The sequence below is a fragment of the Vollenhovia emeryi genome, unplaced genomic scaffold, assembly GCF_000949405.1.
Source record: "Vollenhovia emeryi isolate VEMERY1.0 unplaced genomic scaffold, V.emery_V1.0 DF939279.1, whole genome shotgun sequence".
In the NCBI taxonomy this organism is placed as follows: Eukaryota; Metazoa; Arthropoda; class Insecta; order Hymenoptera; family Formicidae; genus Vollenhovia; species Vollenhovia emeryi.
The window spans coordinates 265668-289998 of NW_011967087.1; the positions used below are offsets into that span (position 1 = coordinate 265668).

General features: G+C 41.5%; 2 protein-coding genes across 8 annotated transcripts in view; one reads left to right on the plus strand and one right to left on the minus strand.

Annotated features, from left to right (window-relative positions):
- Positions 1 to 14897, plus strand: part of LOC105559358 (dual specificity protein phosphatase 10) — a 62827-nt gene extending 47930 nt beyond the window's left edge. For all 3 annotated transcript variants that reach the window (XM_012007579.1, XM_012007581.1, XM_012007582.1), the window contains 2 exons: positions 5460 to 5924; positions 9725 to 14897. In XM_012007579.1, coding sequence (XP_011862969.1) covers positions 5460 to 5924; positions 9725 to 10116 — 857 coding nt within the window. In that variant the 3' untranslated portion in view covers positions 10117 to 14897. The remainder of the gene's footprint in view (positions 1 to 5459; positions 5925 to 9724) is intronic.
- Positions 14898 to 15115: 218 nt separating this feature from the next.
- On the minus strand, positions 15116 to 23961 carry LOC105559359 (PRKC apoptosis WT1 regulator protein-like). 5 transcript variants are annotated; one of them, XM_012007586.1, is made up of 9 exons: positions 23511 to 23820; positions 23186 to 23322; positions 22902 to 23050; positions 21304 to 21433; positions 21027 to 21153; positions 20197 to 20304; positions 19601 to 19641; positions 17281 to 17437; positions 15116 to 16891 (listed from the first exon to the last, which is right to left on the minus strand). In XM_012007586.1, the coding sequence occupies exons 2-9, from the start codon at positions 23200 to 23202 to the stop codon at positions 16706 to 16708; spliced, it is 915 nt and encodes a 304-aa protein (XP_011862976.1). In that variant the 5' UTR covers positions 23203 to 23322; positions 23511 to 23820; the 3' UTR covers positions 15116 to 16705. The 5 variants fall into 5 exon arrangements, with proteins under 5 accessions (XP_011862976.1, XP_011862974.1, XP_011862973.1 ...); XM_012007584.1 differs by lacking the exon at positions 23186 to 23322 and having other exon boundaries at positions 21027 to 21123; positions 23741 to 23961; XM_012007583.1 differs by lacking the exon at positions 23186 to 23322 and having other exon boundaries at positions 23741 to 23961.
- Between the last annotated feature and the right edge of the window lie 370 nt (positions 23962 to 24331).

The following is a 24331-nucleotide window of genomic DNA, read 5'->3' on the forward strand; positions in this document are numbered from 1 at the left end:
TGATCTAGATTATTTTCAGATAATATTTTTAAGACTTCATGTAAACACAGTAGAAAAAGTTATGAAAAAATTATAGAAAAATTTAAATTATAAAGGGGGATATAGAATATATTCAGGTTAAGTTATATGACACACACATAAATGCATGATCTACAATGCCATCCATATTTAAATAGTGCAACTGTTAAGTATTTTTATGTGGCCCTAAACCAAATTATCTATACGTTATCTTAGATAATTTAGTAAAAATAGCACTTTCTTTCATCTAACAATAAGATGCAGATATAGATAATACTTATTTTTATTATCTATATAAAGATAAAATGACGCTAAAATTTTATGTAGATAATCATCTATATAATTTTATTTAGATAACAGCAAACACTGCATTTACACCATAATAATAATAATAATTTTTATTGTGTTCCCCTTAGGGTTACAATCCCTGCACTTTACCTTCTACATTTTTTCAACTTACAATTAGTCTAAAACTTAGTCTGAACTTAAATCTACGATTTAAACTATGTATTTCGAGGGTTTACGAGTTTTCTCGCTTCCCCTCTCTATCACGTACATACGCATCTCCTCCTCTCCATAGATATTTACATCATTATTATTTATTACTAGGCTTTTTTGGGCATTAGTGGGTGTTATTTGGCCTTGCTGGGGCATTATAAAGATAAAGTCAGATGAAATAAGATGAAACAAGATAAATAAGACAAAATAAGATAATAAGATAAAGTCCAGTGGGCATTGGTGTATCAGTGTTTACGCCTCGGGAAATACATACATCGCCTATTGTTCTCGATAAACGTTTGATATTGCTAAGGATTTAACGAAGAGACTGCAGCTCGCAAACGTCTTTCGTCTTCCAACGTCTAATTTCTGTTTTATCGTTTAAGATTTTTGTATTGGCGTCTCGAACTTTAAACGAAGCCTATTCGTCGTCGCCACGTCGAAGTGGCTTTTGCATTCTATCTGTCGAGTCTGCGACTTATTTTATTGTATCGCGGAAATTGCTGAGAAACGCGCAGTATTAATAATTACCTTAAAAAAACAACCTTTTTAAAAAGGTAAAAAACACCAAGTATAAGCGCCGTCCAATCAAGAATTATGTAATTTAATTTTTTAGATATATTTTGTTAGAAAAAGTCATTTTTATTGTCTCTACCAAAGTAATGATATCATCGAATTGCGCCAACTAAAATAGATATTTATACAAACTAGATACTTTATTATTTTTTATATTAAAATATTATATTCGAACAATCGAGCGTAAGATTGCCGAGAAACGCGCAGTATTAATAATGTGTAGCACCGTAGCATGAAAAATAGATCAGCGAAAGCTAGATATACGGAAACTAGACCAGTGGAAGTCGCAGAATAGAAATTGCACGTACATACATACATGCATACGTCCTTTACAATAAACGACCGTTTTCCAAAGGTGGCGCTTTATCACCTATATAACTCGTGTCTCACGACGAGTATCACAATCGATTAGAGATCACGAAAGCGGAGAGCTCTTGCCAACGATCGGCGGAGGCGCCCCTTCGAATTTTCGGAAAACCGTTTCGAAATGCCAGGCCGTTTCGCGCGCGGATCGCGAGGCTGGATTTAAAATCTGAAAGGAGCCCTGCCAACGTTGGAATAATGATTGGCGACGACAGTTTGGGGTTGCTGGCCGCTTCGCGAGAGCCAACCGACCGAGGACGGGAGGGGAGCGGAGGGGGGGGGGGGGACGAGTGAGTCATCGTTGAGCCAGGCCAGGCCTTAGCAGCCGCAGGTCAGGAGAGGAAGACACTTTTAGCCCACATTTCTTCCTCGCCTTCTCTCTCCTTTTCGCGCGCACACGGCGCTCCTTTATTTTTATCCGCCGCCGTTTATTCTCGGCCCGCCTGTCGTTTCTCCCTTTCCGCCCATCCCTCCCTCCCTCCCTCCCCGCCCGCTGTTCGCGATGTCCCACCCCCTCGTCGTTCGTGTCGTCCTCGGACGACGGGCATCACCCCTCCGGGAGATTCATCTCCGTGCCTCGTCCCCGCGACTCTCGGCAGCTGGCGGTTTTTACGTAAGTCCGCGGAGAAGGATCTCCCGCGAGAGCCTGGCGCTTTCTATTTTCCAGCGGCACGAATGTAGTCTTGCTCGTTGATACTTGGACCTGCGTTTTTATCGTCATTTTTCTCATCTATACAAATCACTGACAATGAGTTTCAGGCTGTGCATACTTCGATAGAAGCTGTGTAAACTACAGTCTGAAACCCATCGATGTATATACAGAGAAAATGATTTCTTTGAATTCAATAAATTTCGTTGTATCCAAACAAATTTGATATTTGGAATGGACCAAACAAATCATTTGTTTAAATTTGAAATAATATATATCTTTGTCTGAAATAAAATATTTATTTGAAACAAAAAGTATATTCTCTTTACTCTAAATGATATTGTTTTGTTCAAGCAACATTGTCGTTTGATAAAAAATATGTGAAAAATGTACACACATACATCTTTTTCCCTCTACGTTAGACTTTTCTCTTCATGGGAAGAAGCTTTCTTCTTCCAATGAAAGATAAACACTGAATTGGTACACTATGTTCAGCTATAAAGAATAGACCATTAGATGATTAGGTTGCGTCTGCTGCTGCGGTCGCTTATATGCCTGGCCGCCATGATTTTACTTACGAGTTCGATGGCCATCTAGTGGCAGCACCGAACTTTATAAGCGCCTGGGCAAATAATAGTGTCTTTTCCATCAAATAATAGAGATGGTTTGAATAAAACAACAAAATTTGTATTCAAACAAATAATGTTTATCGTATAAGCATATGTTGTTTCAGTGAAACCAATTTCAATTACATAAATAGGAATACTAAATCTAAAGAAACCTTTTTCTCTGTGTAGATGGGAATAAAGATCATGATAATGTAAAGCCTAGTAAAACCAAAGTGTAACTAGTAGGTCCACTCTCTGTCGGCTCCTGTGATCTTTGCGGTCCAGTTCACGTCGTATTCCGCCATTATTTTGGGCAGCAATTCAGTGGCGTATGTGTGTGTGTGTGTGTGTGTGTGTGTGTGTGTGTGTGTGTGTGTGTGTGTACCATACACATAACATATCTAGACCGAGCATTTGCCTCTATTTGAGCAGTGAGAAAAGGACAAACTCTGTTTTGTGCTATTTCGTTCGCATGCAACGTTCGCATGCAACCGAGAGAGAACGAAATAGCACGAAACAGAGTTTGTTCTTTTCTTCGTGAACCTCTATCTCCACTGATCAATGCTTGGTTTAGATATATTAGAGGTTTTTTCTGTTCCTGCACTGGTGAACTAGTGCAGTAAGCTAAAATGAGAAAAAATATACTAATATACTTGTTTTACTCCAATTTATTGTACTAATTTACCAGTGCAGGAATAGAAAACAAACTTAATGTCTATGGTGTGTACTGTAGTGATGTGTGGTATTATAGTGTATCAGAGCTGCACCACCATACATACAATTTTTCTCTCACTGGTCTGTCCAGAGCAATGTCGGATGCGCAGAAGGGGTCGACGCAAAACGAAACGAATGACTGAGTGGATCTACTAGTTATACCTACTGTGGTAAACCTGAGGTCCAGGCATTAATGAATAAGACTGTACGTACGAGCGTCTCGGAGCCTCTCCGGGTCTTTCGCGAACTCGACGTTCCACGAAACGCGAGAACCGCGACGCGGACCTTCCCTTTCTGTCCGCGTTTGCTAATCGCCAGGACAGCCAGTCGCGAGGTGTCTATTTCCGGAGATCCTTTCGGCAATCGACCGCTTTCTTAATCGCCCGAGACTTCGAATTCCGCCTCGGCTGTCTGATCTGTCAATGAAATCTTCGATTTCTGGACCGCTCAGGCTTTGATCGCTTCTCGTGTCCTCTTCTAGATGCTTTAATAGAATTCTAAACCCTTAAAACGTCCGAACGTCGAATTTCCGAGATCTTGGGGCGACGATTAAATTTCTAAAATCCTAGGCCCTTTCTGGGTGAAAAAAAAGGATCGACGTATGACTAATGATTAACAGCTCTTGACCGAGCCTAGGACTTTAGACATCACTGTAGACCGGACTTAGGCCTTTAGACATTCAATGGTTGCACGAAAACTTCAGAAACTCGGTCCTTTTTCTTTCACCCAGAAAGAAGAAGGATCGACATACAGTTCCGACTTCTGCATGACTAACACAGCTCGTTGTAGACCGGACCTTCTGTCGCTCGAGACCTTTAAGGGGATGCTGGAGTGATTCTGCACTTTTGCACCTCTCTAACCTAAAAACTGTCAGTTCGCGGAAACATTTGTGTAGTATACAAATTAAATGGCTTACGTGTACAGATCGAAAGCAGCTCGCTATTCCGGCCAAATGAAAGAACAATATGGCATCACTGAAACTAAGTTTGTAAGTCCAATAAGAAATAATAGTGAGCAACACATACGTACACTACATGTAGCATGTGTGTTGCTCACTATTACTTTTTATTAGACTTACAAACTTAGTTTCAGTGATGTCATATTGTTCTTTAATTTAGCCGGAATAGCAAGCTGCTTTCGATCATCTGTACACGTGTGCCATTTAATTTGTGTATTACACAAATCTCTCCACGAAACAGACAGTTTTAAGTGCAAAAGGTGCGAAAGTGCAGAATCACTCCAGCGTCTCCTTAAGATCTCTAACTTTCCGGACGAGACGTTACGTTACGCGGACGGATCGTTTACAATGCGACAAGTAAATAAATTAATTTATCTGATCGATCATTCGTGAAACATTTATCTCGACTTACGTACAGAGTGGTTTGGAGTTATCGTGCACCTTTCCAAACACACGAGCGAGCGGTTGAACTAGACCGTCAACGCGAGATAATGTCAAATTGACGAGGCGAAGCAAGATTGATGTAGCGCGACGTTGTTCGGCCAGTGTTTCTCGCAGGATGAGCAAAAGGGGGAAAAAGTCCGCATTCGCAAAAGTCCGCGGATTATAAATGACGATTCTGTAAATGGCGACTATAAAACTGCCGTAAATATAGAGTACGAGATCGTCAAGCGAGTTACAATTATTTCGGAGCGGTATAAGTATATCCGAGTTAATCGATAAGCCGGCTCTCTCGGCGACGTTTCTCCCAGTATTTCTAACAGATATAGAATCGTGACCGGCCATGTACTCATTGTTTATCGACGGCAAGCGTTGTGTATACGTTCTATATATGTATATACGTTCGAGAGCAAGCACGCATTGTTCGCCGCGTTAATTTTCACCTCGCGCGAGATAATTTATCCGTGAGATCGTTTCTTAAACGCGGGATCAACCAGTATTGTCCCACAGTGGAACGAAAATTCAAAGGGTTGCCCGGCGTTCCACTTTCCCTCACATTCGTCAGACATTAATAACCGAATCAGTGTATACGTATGACGTCTCCCTCACTGATTAATTGTCAAAAATGTTTCAGGCGGACACCGGGAGTTCAGCAAGCGGCACCGAGAGCTATGCGAGGACACGCTTCTGCCGAACGGCGCCGCCGCCGCCGCCGCCGCCGCGGCCGCCATTGCCGATCCGTCGGCGACGACGACGACGGCAACGACGACGACGACGACAGCGACGACGGTGAGCGGCTGCACGAGCCCCGGGCCGGGATGCCCCGTGCTCAGCATCTCCGGTCCACCGACCCCGCAGCCGGCCGACATCGACAACCACCCGGCGTCCCGCGTGCTGCCGTTTCTCTACCTCGGTAACGGCCGGGACGCCGCCGATCTGCAGCTACTGCGCGCCCTCGGCGCCACCCGGGTGCTGAACGTTACCTCGCAGCTGCCCGGCTACCACGAGGAGCGGGGTATCACGTACAGGCAGATACCCGCTTCGGACTCCGGCCATCAGAACCTCAAGCAGTACTTCGAGGAAGCATTCGATTTCATCGGTGAGCACAGTGCGGCTTGTTCGTATCGTTTTCAGGCGTTGGGCCCGGATAGCTCAGTTGGAAGAGCATTCGCCCGGCAAGATCCAGGTTCGAGTCCTGGTCTAGTCCTAGCCCGTTATTTTCTTCACCGAAAAATTAATAAGCGCGCCTTACTTTAGTAGCGCGGTGCATTGGTCAAACTTTGGTCAAACATTGGTCCGTATCGGGCCAATGTTTAGCCAATGCACTGTGCTACTAGGGCAGTACCTACCTATGGATTCCGCCATGTTTTTGGCCCAAATTCAGCGGCACGTGTGCGTGCGTGCTCAACAAAGTTACACTACCACACGATTGTCTTATTGGTTGGGCCCAAAAGAGGGCCGCGCGGCATAGCACTTTCTCGTAAGAAGAAAACCGCACGCGATGTTATAAATTATATCACGTACTTTTCATAATTCAAGTTTTCTTTTAAATTATTAAGGTAAGTTACAACTTTAAAACTTTTATTTAAGGTAAACTTGAAACCTTGAGAATTTAAAAGAAAACTCGAAGAATTGTGAAAAGTACGCGATATAATTTATATTGCCGCGTGCGGTGTTCTTGTCACGAGAAAGTGCTACACCGCGCGGCCCTCTAGCGGGAGCTGCGACAGGCTTGACTGTTTAAAAGTTACTTTAAATGTCCAAAATTACTCTAAAATTTCTTAAGCGAACTTTTAACTTCTTTAAGTAAACGCTTAGATTTGAGAGATCATTTTTAAAAAGTTCAATTTCATTTAAAGTAAATTCCCCCAAGGGCATTCTCCCGCGAACGCGAGTTTCGCAACAACGTGGATATAATAATTGAAAAGGTCGACACGCGTATCTCTTCGAGCCTCGATACCGCAGATATCCGCACGATGATCGTCGGTTAGACGTAATTTCCACGATTACGCCGGCGGCACGCTTCCTGCCGTTGTTGTTCCGGTCGCGCCGTTGCGTTCATTCCGTTATTTCGCGGCAAGTAGTAGCGAGCCCATGGACGGAAACAGGGTGTAACCAGGCGTTTCCGGTGGACCATTGAACCAGAGCGCCCGAACAGCAGGAGACCAGAAGAACCTTCCATTCATGAAGGCATGAGTCATGCGCGCGCGCGCGCGCACGAAACGTAAGAGACTTCCCCCTTCACCCTTTGACCCTGCGCTCTCTCTCTCTCTCTCTCTCTCTCTCCTCCTTCATCCTTGACGTCGAGTCTCCTTCTCCCTCACGTTTACGCGCCGTTCCACGCGCGCGCCGCGCATCTGCGCGGAGAGGAGACGCGAGAGGGCGGGGAATTACGCGTGGAAGGGAAGCAGGGTGGCGGTCGTGCGTGGCGATTGTAAGGGCTCGAAAAGGGACGAGAGAGAGAGAGAGAGGGATGGAGGGAAACGGACCTCTCTCCCCGAGCGTGCAACTGGTGGAATGCCGGTTGAATAAACCGACTCCGCACCCTGTCGTCGTTGTGGCACCCGATCCCGAAGTTTACTTTCGAGAAACTCATTCCTTCACGCGTCGTGATTCGCTTAATCACAAATTCGACGATGCCGAGCAGCGATCTTTTCTTTTCCTTTTTTCCTTTTCGTCAGACTCGCATTTTTTTCCACGAGCGCGTTTGCGGCGAAAAACGAGGAGCGTCTTTTCCTTTGTTGTAAACTTAAAATTGTCTGGATCATTATTGAGATTTATTTAATAAGATATATTTAAACGTACGTAATTGTCTTATTTTTTAATCTGAACTTTAGTTTTTGTACCAGGCGTTTTTCGGTACAAAACGTAACAGAAATTTTTTCTTTTTTTATTATTATAATAACTTAAGAGTCCATTTAGATTATATTATTAAGGTTTGATAAGCGGTATTTTTCTCCTTTTTCCTTGCGTCATGCGTCTTCTTAGAAACGTAGGAGACATTGGCTCTTTCATCGTGATCGATACAAAACGTAAGAAGAATCTTTTCTCCTCTTATTATAATGACTTAAAAGTGTTCGGATCACCGTTAGAATCTAATAAGATTTTTGGAGTACTTGTATTCATCTTTCTTTTGTTATTAGCTAGATTTGCAATTTTGGGAAACGATACTGAATGACTTCTGCAAATTTAATCATTATGATATTTTATATGAAGGCATGGCCAATAAGATGGTCAGTGACATAAACGAAAAATTACAAACTTTTTTTTTCTTCTTTTACTACAGTCGATTTAAAAGTATTCGGATTACCGTCAAGGCCCGGCATTAAGATCTATTGTGAAGCACGACTACAGCTACCTTCCGAAAGATGCGATCGACTTGTCCCACGCAATCGAATTCTCTCGCAGCGCGATACAACGTTTGCATAGTCTGCATAGGATCCGGGCGATGCAGTGACTCACGCTGGCGATACGATAGCGTCCCCCATACATTGCATAACCCGAGTCGGCCGTTCGAGTTTCACGACTGTTTCAACGGTTTACAAGCCCGAGTCGTTCATACTTTTCAAAAGCGCGCGCGACAAAGTGAGCCCGTGAAATCTGTTTCAATCCTAAAGAGGACTTCGAGCCAAACGTGATGAGACACACATTTTTCGCACGCGCTGGAACGACTTACAGTCTATAAATTACCTTCGAATATGTGCCTTTAATCACAGTATAGTTTTTGAACGATTACCGATAATAAGGCATCTAAAAAATATTATGTCTTATTGAAAAGAAATTAAATCCAATAACAATTACAAAATATAGAGGAGATGGTACAGGGTGTCCAGCTAACTCAATGAAAAAAATTCCCTGACTTTCTCAGGTTTTCCAGGAGCCGGAATTAATCTTTCCCTGACCGTTTAGCGTAACTTTTTTCAAGATGCGTAATTTGCGTACGTCTGTACGGTAAATCAAGTAAATGTTAAATGACGAAGTCGTTAAAATATTTTTCTCGGAAAACAAAAGCCCGAAATTTAAAAAGGTAGAAATTTAAATTAAAGCAATTATACCATCTATGTATAATACATTGTGTAAAAGGAACGAACATATCATTACAAACCATTCGAACCATTTGTAATACCGTACGTAATCATATATGATGCTTTCGTTTTGCTTAACTGCATATTGTTTGTAACTAGATGGTAACTTATTGTATAGTACTGTTTAGTAATTCATCTTTTTCCTATAGTTTTGTCTCATTGTCAGTGGAACACATTGAAATAAAATAATACGGATATAAATTACCGACCACGTTTATAAATAAATGTATGTTTAGCAAAACAGAAAATTAGTGCACTGAGAGCCAAGGAAAAGTTTACTTTCTAAGACTTTCCTGATATTTCCAGATTTCTAAAATTCCCTGACGATTCCATGTTTTCCAGATTTCCCCGACCACTGGACACCCTGTAGTAGGCTTTCAACACCCAAATTTAATCGCAAATCTTCTTTCGCAATGATCTAACAATGAATTTTCCACCAAACAGATTTCGCCCCGAGGGCAATAAATTCATGGTGGAACCAACAGACAATGCCTATTAATTTAGCAGAAACTATCTCATAATACTTTTCTCTCCCAACGAGAAATGACTCGTCGACTCGACATCGCTTCGACATCGATCGACGAGTCATTTCTCACTGGGGTACTGCCGTTTCTTTCGCGCATTCTTTCCGTTGACTTCTTCTTTTAGGAGACTTTGTTAAATTAAGAACAAACTAGAGTCAGGTACTTTGTCATCGGTAATTTTGAAAAGCGATAGCTTCTCCCCCGATTGTCGAGTAAATCTCTCGTCATCGCTGCGATGAAGAAGAAAGGAAGCGCGTATTCATCATGTCGCAATTTGTCTCTTATTCCAGAGGAAGCGCGGAAGGCCGGAAGTAGCGTACTGGTGCACTGTCAGGCTGGTGTGTCGCGCAGCGCAACAATCGCGATCGCTTACATAATGCGACACAAAGGCCTGTCGATGGTGGAGGCGTACAAACTGGTGAAGAACGCGCGTCCGATCATCAGCCCGAACCTGAACTTCATGGGTCAGCTGTTGGAGCTCGAGCAGGGCCTGCGGGCGGCCGGTGATGTCGTCAGTTCCGCGCCGGAGGAGCCCGCGGCGGCGACGGCGACGTCTTCGACGACGACGGCGGCGGCAGCGGCGTCGTCGACCGCGACGTCGGCGACGGGTAGCTGCCATCAGTGCAGGTGGAGTCATCAGCCTAATAGCGAGGAGGTGGTCACCTCCGGCTGCAGCGTCTGAGACCGGCCACCTCTCTCGTACCTCCTTCCTCCGGTCTCTGCCGAGAGCGCCGGATCGTCAGCGACGGCGTCGGTGCGTCGCGAGGGCGCAAACATATCCCGGGAGATCACCGAGAGAGCGAAGTGCCGGCGGACGTCCTTCCCGCGCCTCCACGCGACGAACCCGGACGACGAATGAACGCGGGGCTCCGCGGGATTGGATCGCCGATATTCCCCGTCCGAGGAAATCGGATTCAACCGCGCGAGGACGTTCTGCGAACACGAACAATGACGCCCCCCCCGCGGCATTCTTTCTCGAAATCCCGGAACGCGGATCTGCGGAATTTTCGGCTTTCCAAATCTTCGCGTTGCACGACACTTGGGTTGTCGCGTTTTTCACCACGGGCTCTTCAGTCTAGAAACTATTGGCTCTTGAGTTTTATTTTACTTCTTTTTTTTTAAGAATTAGTACGTTTTTTCCTCCCGGATTCTGTGCCTTCGGGACGACCATTCGATTGAAAATGGTGAAGTCAAACTGCCCAACTGACAAATCGCGACTTATTAAGGGACTCGAGGGGACACAAATGTATGAGGAAGACATGTCGTATTTTTACGAGAGACGATTTATCTCTGTGGATGATTAAATTGTTATTCCTTATTAGTGCCACATACCGAAATTAGCTCGTACGTTCTACACGCGATGATAAATCAGTTTGAATCGTTGCGACGTAACTTCTTCATGCGTATCCACGAAAAAGAAAGAAAGCTACAGGGAAATTGTCCACTGCGGATAGGCGTGAAGCGGGGCAGGGAGCGTATTTCGCGCGAGACGAATTCGAGCTCGCTTCCAGCTTCGCTAACGAGCAGCAACGCATCGCGATTATTTATTTTCGAACGACGTTCGCGCGAACGGTGAACATATAACTTGTACTTACGACACACGGTGTTCCATAATACGCTTGGTCGAGTCAACGGGGAGGCAAGTGAAACGTAGCAGAATGCTCGCCTACGAGCTTCTCATTAAACGGTTGACTGTCGTCTAACATTATTTATGTAAGAGGAAGCGGAATAGAAAGATACGAAATCGACGGAAGTGACTGTTCCAATGACTAATTATAGGCAGCTTATAACGCGGAAAGAAACGCAGGACGAAACGTTGAAAATTGGTCCTTGTAACCGCGAAGGTTGAATAACATTGATAATTATAGAGATCCATGAGTCTCTATTAGTGAGATATTATTTAACATTAGACATTTCATGGTTTAAGCATATGTTCATGTAAAAATTAACGGTACGTAGTCTTATTCATTGATGCCTGGACCTTAATTTTACTAGGATTCACATTTTCATAATCTCTGTTCCCATCTGTAGTTCACACAGCTTCTATAGAAGTTTGTGGTGGTACATACAGGCTGAAACTCGGTGATTTGTATAGATGGAAAAATGATTATAAAAATAGAGGTCCAGACCAGGTCATTAGTGAATGAGACTGTACATAATTATTCCTAAATTAGTGTCACTGATTGTGAGATCTTGCGGAGCTATCGTTAAACATCTAAGATTAAACCTTGACGAACGTGAGAGGATCGTTTAGGTCAGCGTAGCGCGCGGACAAAGTAAATCAGAATTGGCGAAACTAGACTTCTTCAACTTTCAACCGGGCGCTTGCCTCTCAATTGACTCGCCGCAGGTCAGGCATGAAGTTTTAGTAGGAAAACGATTTTCTGCATAGAGAAAGTAATCGTCGACTCAACATGTACGGGGTGTCGCGAGGACAAAAATATCGAGAGTCTAGTCTTTCAATGAGTAGCAATTGTTTTCTCGATAATCGAGCCTCGCGTCGGGTAATTTTTTTTTTTGGTATGTATTTTCTGTTAACGAGAGCGCGGCGACAATTTAATTAATTTTCAATCGAAATCGATAAACGTCAAACATGGTGCGACAGGGATTTTGTTCAGAGATCTCTGATGCAGAAACAATATTTCGGAAGAGATGTCACATATTTTTATGGTCTTATCACTGTTTTTAGCCGGCATTTTATTTTGTGTGGACAAATAAAGGATTATTTTGTATTACTTTCAAAAGCTTTTCTTTAGAATAACATGTATTTAACGAAAAGAGTGAAACGTACGCGATTATGAGCGAAGAAAGCAGAATTTTTTTTCTCGAGAACACGAAACTCTGACGCTGATATAATATAAGTAGTTGCCTAATCGTGTTCATGTATACAGCGTTAAAAACATTAGTTGAATGCAGCAATACTATAGAGCGAGCTTTGCAAAAAGATTGTAGAGATGACGAAATTACAAAATCCGAACAAGACAGTAGCGTCGCACAAAGTGTGCAATGTCGCGATCTTTTAAAGAGATACTTTTCTATTCTGAGCGGATATTGTCGCATTTTTTCACGATATAAAGATGAGGATTTTTATCTTAAAAAAAATATTTTTATCTGACATTGAGTCAGTGATCGGTCAATAAGTGTAATCGATAACTATTATCTATTTCTACAAAGGAGATTGTAAATTCTATCTGTAGGCAAATACTTTGGAGCTGCGGTATATTTCCTCTCTCGAGGCACCCTGTACATCATCACGCGAAATGGAATGTTAATTTAACGACGGGTCTTCTGTGGAAGAAAGGAAACTGTTTACTAAATAAAATTCGTTAACGATCGTTAGCGATTAGTTAATACACCCGGATAAATTGAAGAACTAATGGTGAAAGAGAGAAACGGGAGAGAAGAATATAGGTACAATAAAGCGTAAATCGTTCGAGACCATTGACCGAGAGCGGGGGAGAGTTCGCCTGTCTGCGTCCGTATTTCGATTGCGGCGCGCAAATTGCGTTGATATTTGATAAAGGAGAAATAATAATATATCGTTCACTGAGAATAGCTTAGTTCGTTAAGCTCCCTTAGCATTTAAGGATCTGATTGAGGTCCAACCATCGTAATCTAGTCGTTTGTTGGGATGATGATACGTACACGATGATGCGAGTGACGCGAGACACGATAGCGCGAAGATGCTCTTGTAGTTTACGGCAACGGGGAAGAGAATGATGGTCGTGATTGCGCGAGACGTATGTAATTATTAGACGATAAGAGACGCAAGGAATATTTCTTTTTGCGAGGGTGGGAATCGGAGGGTTGGTTCCAGTTGGATTTGTACATGAGCGCTCCGTGCACATTTATCCAGACGAGTCGCTCTTAAAGATACGACCAAAAACACGACGCAAGCGAGTGTTCCAAAGCGCGAGGTGCGCGTCAGCTCTTGCAGCTCAGTTTGCAACGTAGACGAGAACCACTGCCGTGCGAACAACAATCTCGCGGTTCGACCAACGAAAAATATCACGCGGTCGCGGTGGCGCCTTGTTAACGACTTAATTACAGCCGAGACAATAACTTCGTGATGAAGCTAATAACGCGAATCGCGGGAGAAGGGTTGCGAACGACGGGGGAGGGGGGAGGAGGGGAGCAAAGAGAGAACCAAGTTCCTTAGGATTTTGTCTACGACGACGAATTCGGTTAATTAATTCAATCTTGAAACAAAACGGTACATATCAGCGAAGCGTTGCCTTGCGATGAACGACGGTGAACTGAAAAAAAAAAAAGAAAACATAGTCGTAGAGGCGAACGGTGTAGACAATTAAACGATTTAAACGATTAGTTACCTTGCCAGCGATCGAGAGCAAAGATGAGGGTTGATATAGAAGCGTAGTACCTGTTGCATCACAAAGTGTGCATGTGTTTTATCGAGACCACTGGCAATGACCAATGCGACGACTTGCGATAAATCGTGGCGTGTTTTTCGTTAAAGGGCGGCGTAATTAAAATGGTTGATCAACGAGCCGTTCGGCCTTCGAGTCTTCGAAACGCGATTAGTTTTCCCCTCGAAGCTCGCGCGGCGAATGGGTGGAACTGGAGGATAAATCGGATTTTTTAAATAAAAAGTGCACTCGTTAATACTTTCGCTCATTTTGTCGACCTTTCTGCTCGTCGTGAAAACTCGAAGTGTAATCCTTTTAAGCAACGAGTTTTTCGTTTCAATCTGATTTTTTAATTTCGGTTCCATTCATTCTTTTGTTTATTACACGTAGTATTTATTCGTAAATTTTTTACGCAAGTCTTAAATCCAATTGACATTTTTGTATCAACTATTAATTATAGTCTTCTCGATGATATTAAAAATGATTTAATGTCAATCTTGAAAAATAGCCTTTCACAATTGAAACTAGGTACGCTTCTATGCGCGAGGAATCAAACTGACAGTCATTTATTGCACGTCGTCGTATCTTTTTATTGCCGAAGGATGCGTGCAAAGGGTCGCTTGCCCTTTCGAGATGTTTGCGCCTTTTGGAAGTATCTTCTTGCGAACCAATCGATATATATATATATTTCTCTTTAAACGCGACGTAAAGTATTTTAACAAAGTTTTATACAACATTTCAGAAAAAATCACACGTCGTGAAGCTTTACGGGTCGAAATATCTCCGGGGTCTTTTAGCGGAATAAGTTGCGATAACGAGACAAACGGATCCTCGAACGGGAGGATCGAAGCGTACATTTCGAAAGGATAAGAGCAAAACGGGAAACGTGAGAAAAACCGGGATGGGTTTGAAGGTGGGAGACCCCAAGTATGATCGGATCCCAACGATTTGTAATGTACAGCTACGTAGTGATTAGAGAACATTAGCGTAAAGATGTAACTATTGCGTATGTGCGTGCAAGTATTGTATTATATTAAAAATTTATTTAGTTATTTTATGAATAAAAAATGCAAACTCTTTTTGCCGGTTCACACTGGGGGCTGCTGTTTCAATGCCATACTTCCACTATGTCGCCATTCGGGCGATTCTCTTCTATTCCATCTTGTCTCACTTTAAACTACGCAACGAACACGGAAATTAATTGAAAAGAAGTCACTCTCATAAAATATGACGATTATGTCAATAAATATATGTATAAATAAAAGCAAATGCTAGATATGTCGAAAAGAACGAGGACTGGAATACGATAAATCATTGAACGCGCAATGAAAGTTTTTCTTCAAACAATTTTACACATTCTCGTTACATCGTCCCGCACAGTACACAAGTTTATCGCGGGAGTCTCCTAATCAAATGCATCGATTAATCGCTACAGAATCATCTGCGTGTCTATATGTACATAAAAATTTGTACGTCTCATATATATAATAACAATAACATTAATAATAATAAAATAATTCATAATCTTACAATATTGTGGTTGCAAGTATAAAACTTATATAGAACATCCATTCTTATATTATTACAATAGAAAACTGATTACAAGTCGCCTATGTCGTAATCGGCACTTTCACGTGGTTTCAATGTATCAGTTTGTCAGATTGGAAACATATTGAAAAAAAAAAACAATACGGCAATTAATCGGCAATAGAGATAGCATAGCGTTATCGATAATAAACGTGCGATCTGTGCCTGCGACCAAAGCCCTGCGAGTGATGATCAATCTAATTGTCACAATAACATTTTATAAGTGGAGAATTGCGATTGCTCTTTACAAAATGTAACTCGTATTGCAGCTTGCAAAAACGTACATACTTTCTGCAGCTAACACTGCGATTAGAGAATTATCTGTTTATTTATGACTCAATTTGCGATACGCACTGAAGTTCTATTTACTCACTACTTAGGTATGTCTTCCTTATTTGCTTAGGATGATCCATAAATCATGCAGGGGGATGCAGAAAATTACCACGAATGCAATGTGAAATGTCCTTTCAGTTTTATTTAACTAAATATCTAAGCTCTTATCGCTATTAATCTAAGTTGCTTTCGTTACGAGCTAATTCGTTTATATATTTAATTAAATTCTCAGCCTTTCATTTAAAACAACATAAGTGAGGATTAAACGTGATGTGCGATTTTCACTTTATTTTATAACTTTATAGCTTACCGATAGGAAAAAAGGAAAGCAAGACTCAAAGGATATACAGTTTTCCTTTCGGCCCTTACCTTTTAAGGATTAATATAAATTACGCAGAGATCTTTACATAAAAAGCTTTCTATAAAAAAATTCTACAGATAAAGGATTAATTCATCCTTCACATTGTATCATATTGAGTGAGAGAAAAAAAGCACACAATCATATCACAAAAACAATTGAAATATTTAGTGCAAGGTACAATTTTTACTTTAAACGGATTTAACAATTTCCGAAAATCCAAACGTAACGATAAGATTCTATCGGTTTAACACTCAATAGAGAAATCATTGGATCGTTCTCCGATCATTTTGCATTCTATAATATATTACATAAAAAAATATATATATATCACAATATCAACAATGATTAAAATAGTTAACGCAATACCGGATTTTCAGTCGTTTAGCCCCCTGCGGCTGTTACAAGTCTCCCAACAAGTCGAAAAATTGGGATACGATTAAAAAATTAGATTTGCATAGAACGAGCGAATCGTTCTTCAAAAACAAAAAAATCTTGCGAAAAGAATATACATATTAATAATTGAAGATCAACGGGGTGCGCGACTTATGGCTCATCCTGCAGCTCGGCGATTATCGTAAGGAGCGAAGAGCCAAGAAGGCGTGATCTTTATTACATGAAGAGGATTAGTTGCTGGCTAATGCAGCCATCGCGCGAATCAACGTGGCATTCTCCTCGCGAAGTCGGTCCCGTTCCAGGGTCATCTCGTGCTGCTGCTTTAAAAGGCGAGCCTCCAGCGCTATTATTTTGTGGTCCCGATCTTCCAGAAGGGACAGCAACCTCCTGTTTTCCTCTTGCGCTCGTTCGATCAGCTATAAAAGCGTCATACTTGATTACCAACCACGCTGTACGATTAGCAAATACAATAGTAAACGGATCTGTTTTTTATTGTAATAAAATTTCGGAACATCTCTTTTTTTTAACGATGAATATTTCTCGGTCCTATTTAGATATAAATCAAATTGAAATTTAAACGCCCATTGAATTAGGACCTAGGCAAGGTGGTGGCCATTAAATAGCTTAGTGAATCCATTTACCGTATTTTTCCTACTCTGTACTGTGCGCCGTTACTATCGGACATATAACACAGATTTTCCCCTCGGTAGGATCATTCTCGTCAGTAAATCTCTTTTTTTTGTTAAAAGTTAATTTAAATTACGCACGACTGGACATACTTTGTCTAATGTATTAATAGACTCACTTCGTGCGGATTGTCGCCCGTCGGCGTCGGCAATCTCGGCCTGACGGTTGCATTGACTGACGTCTGCGGCTCGTGATTGCCGTGGTCCGATTGATTAATGCTGTCGGATTGATTGAGAGAATCGAACTCCTCGTCATCGGCCTCCAAATCGGAGTGGCTAAAATGAGAACGTCAACAATCGCATGTAAATCACGTTGCACTCATCGTACAGATATCGAGTATCGATTTCCATTAGTATATTATGTATACTATGCCATTTGTACATAGCATTAGGCACGACCATCGATGCAGAGATACAAAGAATATTGCAATTACTGTTTTATTGTGGTACAAATATATCGTTTATTTCACTGAAAGTCTCTACTGCACTGGTATACTAGTTCAGAGGATAAATTTCGTAAACGAGAAACGAAAGACAATAATTATAATTCGAAGTGTTTATTGTATATAATTTTAAATGAGAAAATCTTCTCTCTCATCTCCCTTAAAATTATACGGGGTAGGCCGTTTTAATCTACGCACTGAAATCTCTCAAAATCCATGAGTTTAAGACAAAAGTTGTACGGTTTCGAGGGGGCCGTAATAGGGTACCATTGGTTTGACCTTGAAGAGTTATTTGAAGGTCACATGAAGGTCATGTTTAATTTTTTAAATGGAACACCCTATATATTCTTGCAGCTTACCTCGAGAGCTTTCCGAAACACTGTAATACAATTTTTTTTTATCAAGAACTTTTTTTTGAGTTGTAAAGCCTGATGGTTCCAATATTTTGACATAAATTATAAAATATCATAAAATATTCATTTTTTTACTATCTTCTCTTAATAGTTTTATGCACAGAATAATGTCGGCTGTTGTGGGTGCAGTTCCGATCCGCGCAACCTCCACGTGGTATACCTCGGGTACTGTTACTTTCAAGCTTTGTAACTCAAAGAATACTTTACGAAGAAACATTTTATTACAGTGTTTTGGAAAGGTCTCGAGGTAAGCTACAAGAATGTGCAAAAATATATAGGGTGTTCCATTTAAAAAAATTAAACGTGACCTTCGTGTGACCTTCAAATAATTCTTCAAGGTCAAAGCAATGGTACCCTATTATGGCCCCCTCGAAACCACACAACTTTTGTCTGAAACATTTTTGTCTTAAACTTATGGATTTTGAGATTTCAGTGCGTAGATTAAAATGGCCTACCCTGTATACAGGGTGAGTCTTTCCATATCCGACAAAATTTTTGAGAAGGTAGAACGGATCGAGATGAACGAAAAAGTCCTGTACCATTTTGCAATTTTCGTAATAGTTAACGAGTAATTAATTATTAAAAATCAGTCTTAGGCCAGCCTACCGCCCAATTCGAGCGCGTGGCGATCGATATTGCTGTGCGCACATCTCGCCACGCGCTCGAATTGGGCGGTAAGCCAGCCTAAGACAACGATTTTTAATAATTAATTACTCGTTAACTATTACGAAAATTGCAAAATGATACAGGACTTTTCCGTTCATCTCGATCCGTTTTACCTTTTCAAAAATTTTGTCGGATATGGAAAGACTCACCCTGTATAAGTACTTCAAGTTGATAATTATTGGCTTTCAAGCTTTCGCGGCTGCTGTCTTCTTCAGTCGTAATGGCTTCCGGATGGTTTTCGATAATTATTATTTACAATTTTTTTTATCATTTGATATTTTGTTACAAGCTCTTCATTACAATAATTTTTCCAAATACTCAACTCAAGATAATTGCATTAATTTTAATTTATGTTAACACAAGAAAACACGAGTAATTGTTCTGTAACTATTGCAATAGTAAATTACATAACATAACAAATTAACTAAGTCTTTGTTAGAAAAATTGTCAAGCTAATCACATTAAATTTTTTTTGTTTTAAATACATTCAAATCCAAGTATTTCGCATATCACATCCTTTGTATTGCAACAAGTCTTTCACATTCGAATTTCGCTACGGTTAATTACTTCATTATGCAGTCATTGTTTCATGTTAATTGTTATTTGTTGAGTATTTACAGTTATTTGGATACGTATGTAGGCTTCGGAGATCGGATTAGGTAGTTTGTTAATCGATTAGTCAAGATTCTACTAGCTCTAGCGTACTTCGTACAGGTCGTGCCTAATCGTAGCTCTTCCAATACGATGTAACGCACTTACCAACTGTGCCTAACTATACATGACCTGTATGAAGTACGGTAGTGCCTAGAAGGAGCAGTTGTGAGTCATTAAACGAGACAGTCAAAGCTACTGCACCATGACACAAAATGCTCGTTTCCCCAATTATCATTAGTTACACGTGAATATGGATGAGATACCTTTTGTTCCGCCTTTGTGTGTACATTCTGGCGTTCCGCTCCTGAAAAAATGCACGTTTATGACTGTTTAAAAACAAAATCGACTTTGAAGTAACAAGAAATCTTAAGGGTTCTAAATTTGCTGCTCTTTGCTTATCATGCATCATTACATGTACCGTGAGTTTTAAGGGGGGGAAAAAAAATTAATTAATCCCCGAAGGCGTCTTTGGATTTTGTGGAAATTTTGGTCGTGTAATTTTTGATCGCAATTAAACTTACTTCAATTAAAAGATACTAAAAAATTGCAACGATCGTTGTTTTAAAAATTTTCCATGACCGACGACGTACAAATTGAACAATTCCAATTTCTGTTGTAACAACAAATTAATCCCGACTGGTGTATTATATGTATATTCATAATTATACGGGTGTATGCGTAGAAGAGGGAATGTAAAACTGAAATATCTCTTCCTCTCAGCTTTCGGGACTATAAAGTGATGCACAGCACAAACTGCGTGTAAACTAATTTCGGTCTTCCTATACGAATCTTTTCCAGCGTACGCATTTGTCGGAACGTTCTGCGTAAAAAAGTAAAAAGTGGAATTGACTGCACTTACTTCTATTAATTCGTGATCAAGAAATTCATTGTGATGCGTGTTGTGCTTAGTTTCAAGGCAAGTGCCGCTAAGCTCCTCCTCGTCTTCCCCCGTACTACCTCCAGTACTCTGAGAAATTATGCATTTTACCAAATGTCCGAGACATTTTTGCAACACTTAAACATTCAAGAATAAAGTGAGCTATATCCCACAAGTTATAAGTTGCCAGACTTATCATTATAGTTGATGACAAATTTTTATGTATTAATTTAAATTAATATTTTCACGATTGTAGTCACAAGAAGCTGTTACATTATTTGAACGGCTATCATGTCGAGATTTCTTTTTAAGACTGTTTCTTTCCAAAATAGCAGTTTACTTTCATCCATGAATTTTTTTGTTCACGTGAAATTACTTTCTCCTTACCAAAAGCTTGGTAATAAAAGAAAGAATAGCGATTTATTTTAATCGGATTATGGAATGTTTTAGCTAAAACGCTGAAGACCTCGAATTTGAAAGATTCAAGGTAGAAAAACAGAACTGTGTGTATGCGTGTATGTGTTTGTGTAAAGATTTAAGAGTAAAAAGAAGTAGCTTTCAAAACTTGCAGAAATTAGAAACGCAAGATTGCACGATGCAAGGTTTCAACAACGCGTATGTCCAGAAATTCCATTGTTCGTAAATCCGTAGCTCTGTATCTGTAAACTCGATTGCTGTAAACTCGATGCTTTTGAAGACCGATTTTTTTTGCTCGCAATTCCAAAGGCCGCATTGTTATACTATACAATTCCCGTATTGTAATTTGATTCGAGCGGCTACTTATGGGCTGACTGACGATAATAATGGCGAACCTCTGTCGACGGTAAATGCACGACTCCTGTGCTACGCCGTTTTTCTCGCAGTTTCCGTCGATCACGTTGCTGCTTCCCCTTGTTTATATGCGTTGGCCTGTGCAAACAGGATACGACACTAAAGACACTAGAACCAGATCCAGAAAGTATATTAGGCAATTACGTAAAGTTCCGTGCATCAAGGATGCTGTTGGCTAATGGACACTCCAAGTGCGACAATGAGTTTCTATGATTTTTTTTCTCTATCAGCTTTAAGCGCATCGCGACATTTACATACCGGCCGGTCACGCGTTTATCCTGTTTCCTTATTATGGGCTTGCTCTGCGGGTTTTCGTGCTCGGGTGGAAGCACGGGATTGGAGCTTGCGTCGTAAGCGCCTTGCGATTCCTCCACATCGGGTGTATTCTCTGTAAACAAAAGGCATCGATTAGGCTGGTAAGATTATGCCGTTTAACATCCGGTTACATGCAAGTTCTTGAATAGTCTCTCCTTAATTGATTCGTTTCATTATTAGCTTTTATCGTGCTATTACAAAATGACGTTGAAATCTAGCCGTTGCAGTGCCAAATATGCTTTAAGTTTCTCCAAAAGCTTATATATTTTTTATAAAAATGTTTGTTATAGCGAATTCGGTTGATCGCACTAGCGCGCACTGAGTGAATACTAAGGTTTATTTACAGTCAATTCTTATACTTAAGGATCGTCTTAAATACTCTTTGAAATACTTCCCGGCCAGTAAAACAATTTCTATAGCATTCGTACGGATCATTTCTTTTGGCTAAATAGTTTCTGGACATTTGGAAGAAAGTCTTCTATTATGAGATAGTAGGTTTTCAACGTGAAAATTCGATCGCAAATCCTTTTTCGTAACAATTACACGAACAATCAATTTTTCACTAAACAGCCGTTATTCTAGTGGAAAAAAATTCCTGGTGAAATCAATAGATGACATCTATTAATTTAGCAGAAACCCCCGCTACCTCATATTAGGAGCCTATCCCATACTAGGGGACTTACTTCCACTTGGGACGAGCATAAATATAAGCAACTAGTAAGAATATTCTTAAAGTCGCCAGAAGTAATTAATAAATTAATAACATCAGTGATTTTTATTGACCGTATCTGGCAATTAAAATTCTTATTGCGAAAAATATTACCCCAGCCAGGATTCGAACCTGGGACCTCCCTGGGACCATAAATATAAGAGTAGATTCTGAAGCCTTAGTGTGCACTCGGTGCACACTACCCATACAGCACAGATGATTGCGGTTACATTGCAGAAACGTTGCAATCTTGTAGACACATTGCAGGGATATAAAATTGCAAACTTTCGATAGCAATATTGCAGCAATGTTTCAAAAATAATGAAAATACTATATTTTCTATTTAAAAAATGTTTCTAATTACGAGTATTTTATAACGTTATTTTCGTTTATACCAATAATGCGCGAATTATTAAGTACTTGATCAGTGCGGTGTTGCTCGCAATCTCCGTCTATTGCGAAGCGACATAATCTCCTTAGGTTGCTTCGCAATAGCTTGCTGTGTATTAAAAAAGGCCCGGATGCATATGTAATTAGTAAATTCTCTGCTTATATACAACAACAAATTATTCCAAAAATATTGCACTGCAACATTGCTATAATGTCGCACTGCAATCTCTCTAAGGGCGGACATTTCAATGTTGCAGCAATGTTGCGCAACATTGCTGCAATATTGCAATCTTGCAATGTAACATTTCTGCAATCTTCCTGCAATCTTTCTGTGTTGTGTGGGTAGTGCGAGCCGCCAAATTCTCTATGAAATAAGCGAAGACTGACGATCCAAGACCCTCAAGTCGTACTTTCGTAACTTGCGCAACCACCAGACACGTACTTTGAAAGCTTATGGAAGACACATCCCCTGCTCTTGCCGGGCCTACCCTGGCCCTGGCGGTTCTAATCCTGGATCTCCTGGATGTCAACTCGAAGTCGTTCTCGAAGTCCTCCTGGCTGACGGAGCTGGACGCCATGCCTGTGATATCGCTGCAACGGAAGAATCCGCTTGTAACACACGCTCGTCGCACGCACGCGGGGCGTAAGAGCAGAGAGAGAGAGCACCACCCGCCGTAAGAATGTGCGTGTCGTGCAAAAGAAAGAGAAAATATAATGGGTCCTTACAAAAAATGCCTGGACATCTGAACAAAGGGTAGGTTGTGACGTGCGATACCTGCAGGGAGGGTCGATCCCGTTTCGTGCGGGGTGTCCGTCGATCTTTAATAGCGCTCGATCTATGCTACTGATCTCGTGGGACTTGTCTGAGAAAAAGGGAGAGGAAGAGAAGTCGAGAGGAGAGCTTCTTCGAAAAAAACAAAGAAAGAAAAAGGCCCGAAATCGCGGGCGAAAGAACGAAAGAACCCCCCCCCCCCCTCCGAGGAAACTGAGCGGAAAGGAGGAGACGCAAACGTGCGCAGGTAGAGCGAGAGCACGCAATCGCGGGGATCACCTGAGGTGGCCCTCGGCTGCCGATCCGGTGACTCACTGGCGACCCGAACGAGGGATTGACAGCTGTCAGCCGACGTGAACGACGACCATAAACATCGGCCGGGACGGGAGCATAGCTGAAGCGTAGCCGCGAGAACGGTGTATTGATCGTGGTGCCCGCGGTAGATTGGACCCGAGGGGACGCCGCCTTGACGACACCGTGCAACGTCTACGTCGGGCCGCGGCTCTCACCGTCGTCCGTGGAGAATCCGCGGAATCGCCGCTGTTGGCCGCGTCAGTAACTTGCTAAGCTTTCCTCGCTTTCGCTGCGCCAGGCCGCCCCCACCTTTAGCGTCAAACACGATGCGTAGTACGTTGGGTGACAGACGGCACTGGGAATAGTGGGAATTGGAAAGTGGGAAGGCGTTCGGAAAGCGCAGAGGATCGCGCGCGGCCATAGACGCAGCGCGAATCGAGAGCGGCCGCGAGGTCCGGGGCAATGTAGAACGAGAAGAGGCATCCGTTTCTTTCCGATCGAGAAAAAGAGAAGATAAGAGACAGACGAAAGGACTTCTAGATTCTTAAGGGGATGCTGGAGTGATTCTGCACTTTTGCACCTTTCTAACCTAAAAACTGTCAGTTCACGGAAACATTTGTATAATATACAAATTAAATGGCTTACGTGTACAGATCGAAAGCAGCTTGCTATTCCGGCCAAATGAAAGAACAATATGGCACCACTGAAACTAAGTTTGTAAGTCTAATAAAAAATAATAGTGAGCAACACACATACTACATGTACTGTATGTATGTGTTGCTCACTATTATTTTTTATTAGACTTA

Coding starts and splice junctions, on each gene's coding strand:
- LOC105559359 (XM_012007583.1), bottom strand. CDS start 23,946: ATGGCCGCGCGCGATCCTCTGCGCTTTCCGAACGCCTTCCCACTTTCC. Junction 21,154..21,303: donor GATAAACGCGTGACCGGCCG/GTATGTAAATGT, acceptor ATCTGGTTCTAG/TGTCTTTAGTGTCGTATCCT. Junction 19,642..20,196: donor TTGATCACGAATTAATAGAA/GTAAGTGCAGTC, acceptor GCATTTTTTCAG/GAGCGGAACGCCAGAATGTA.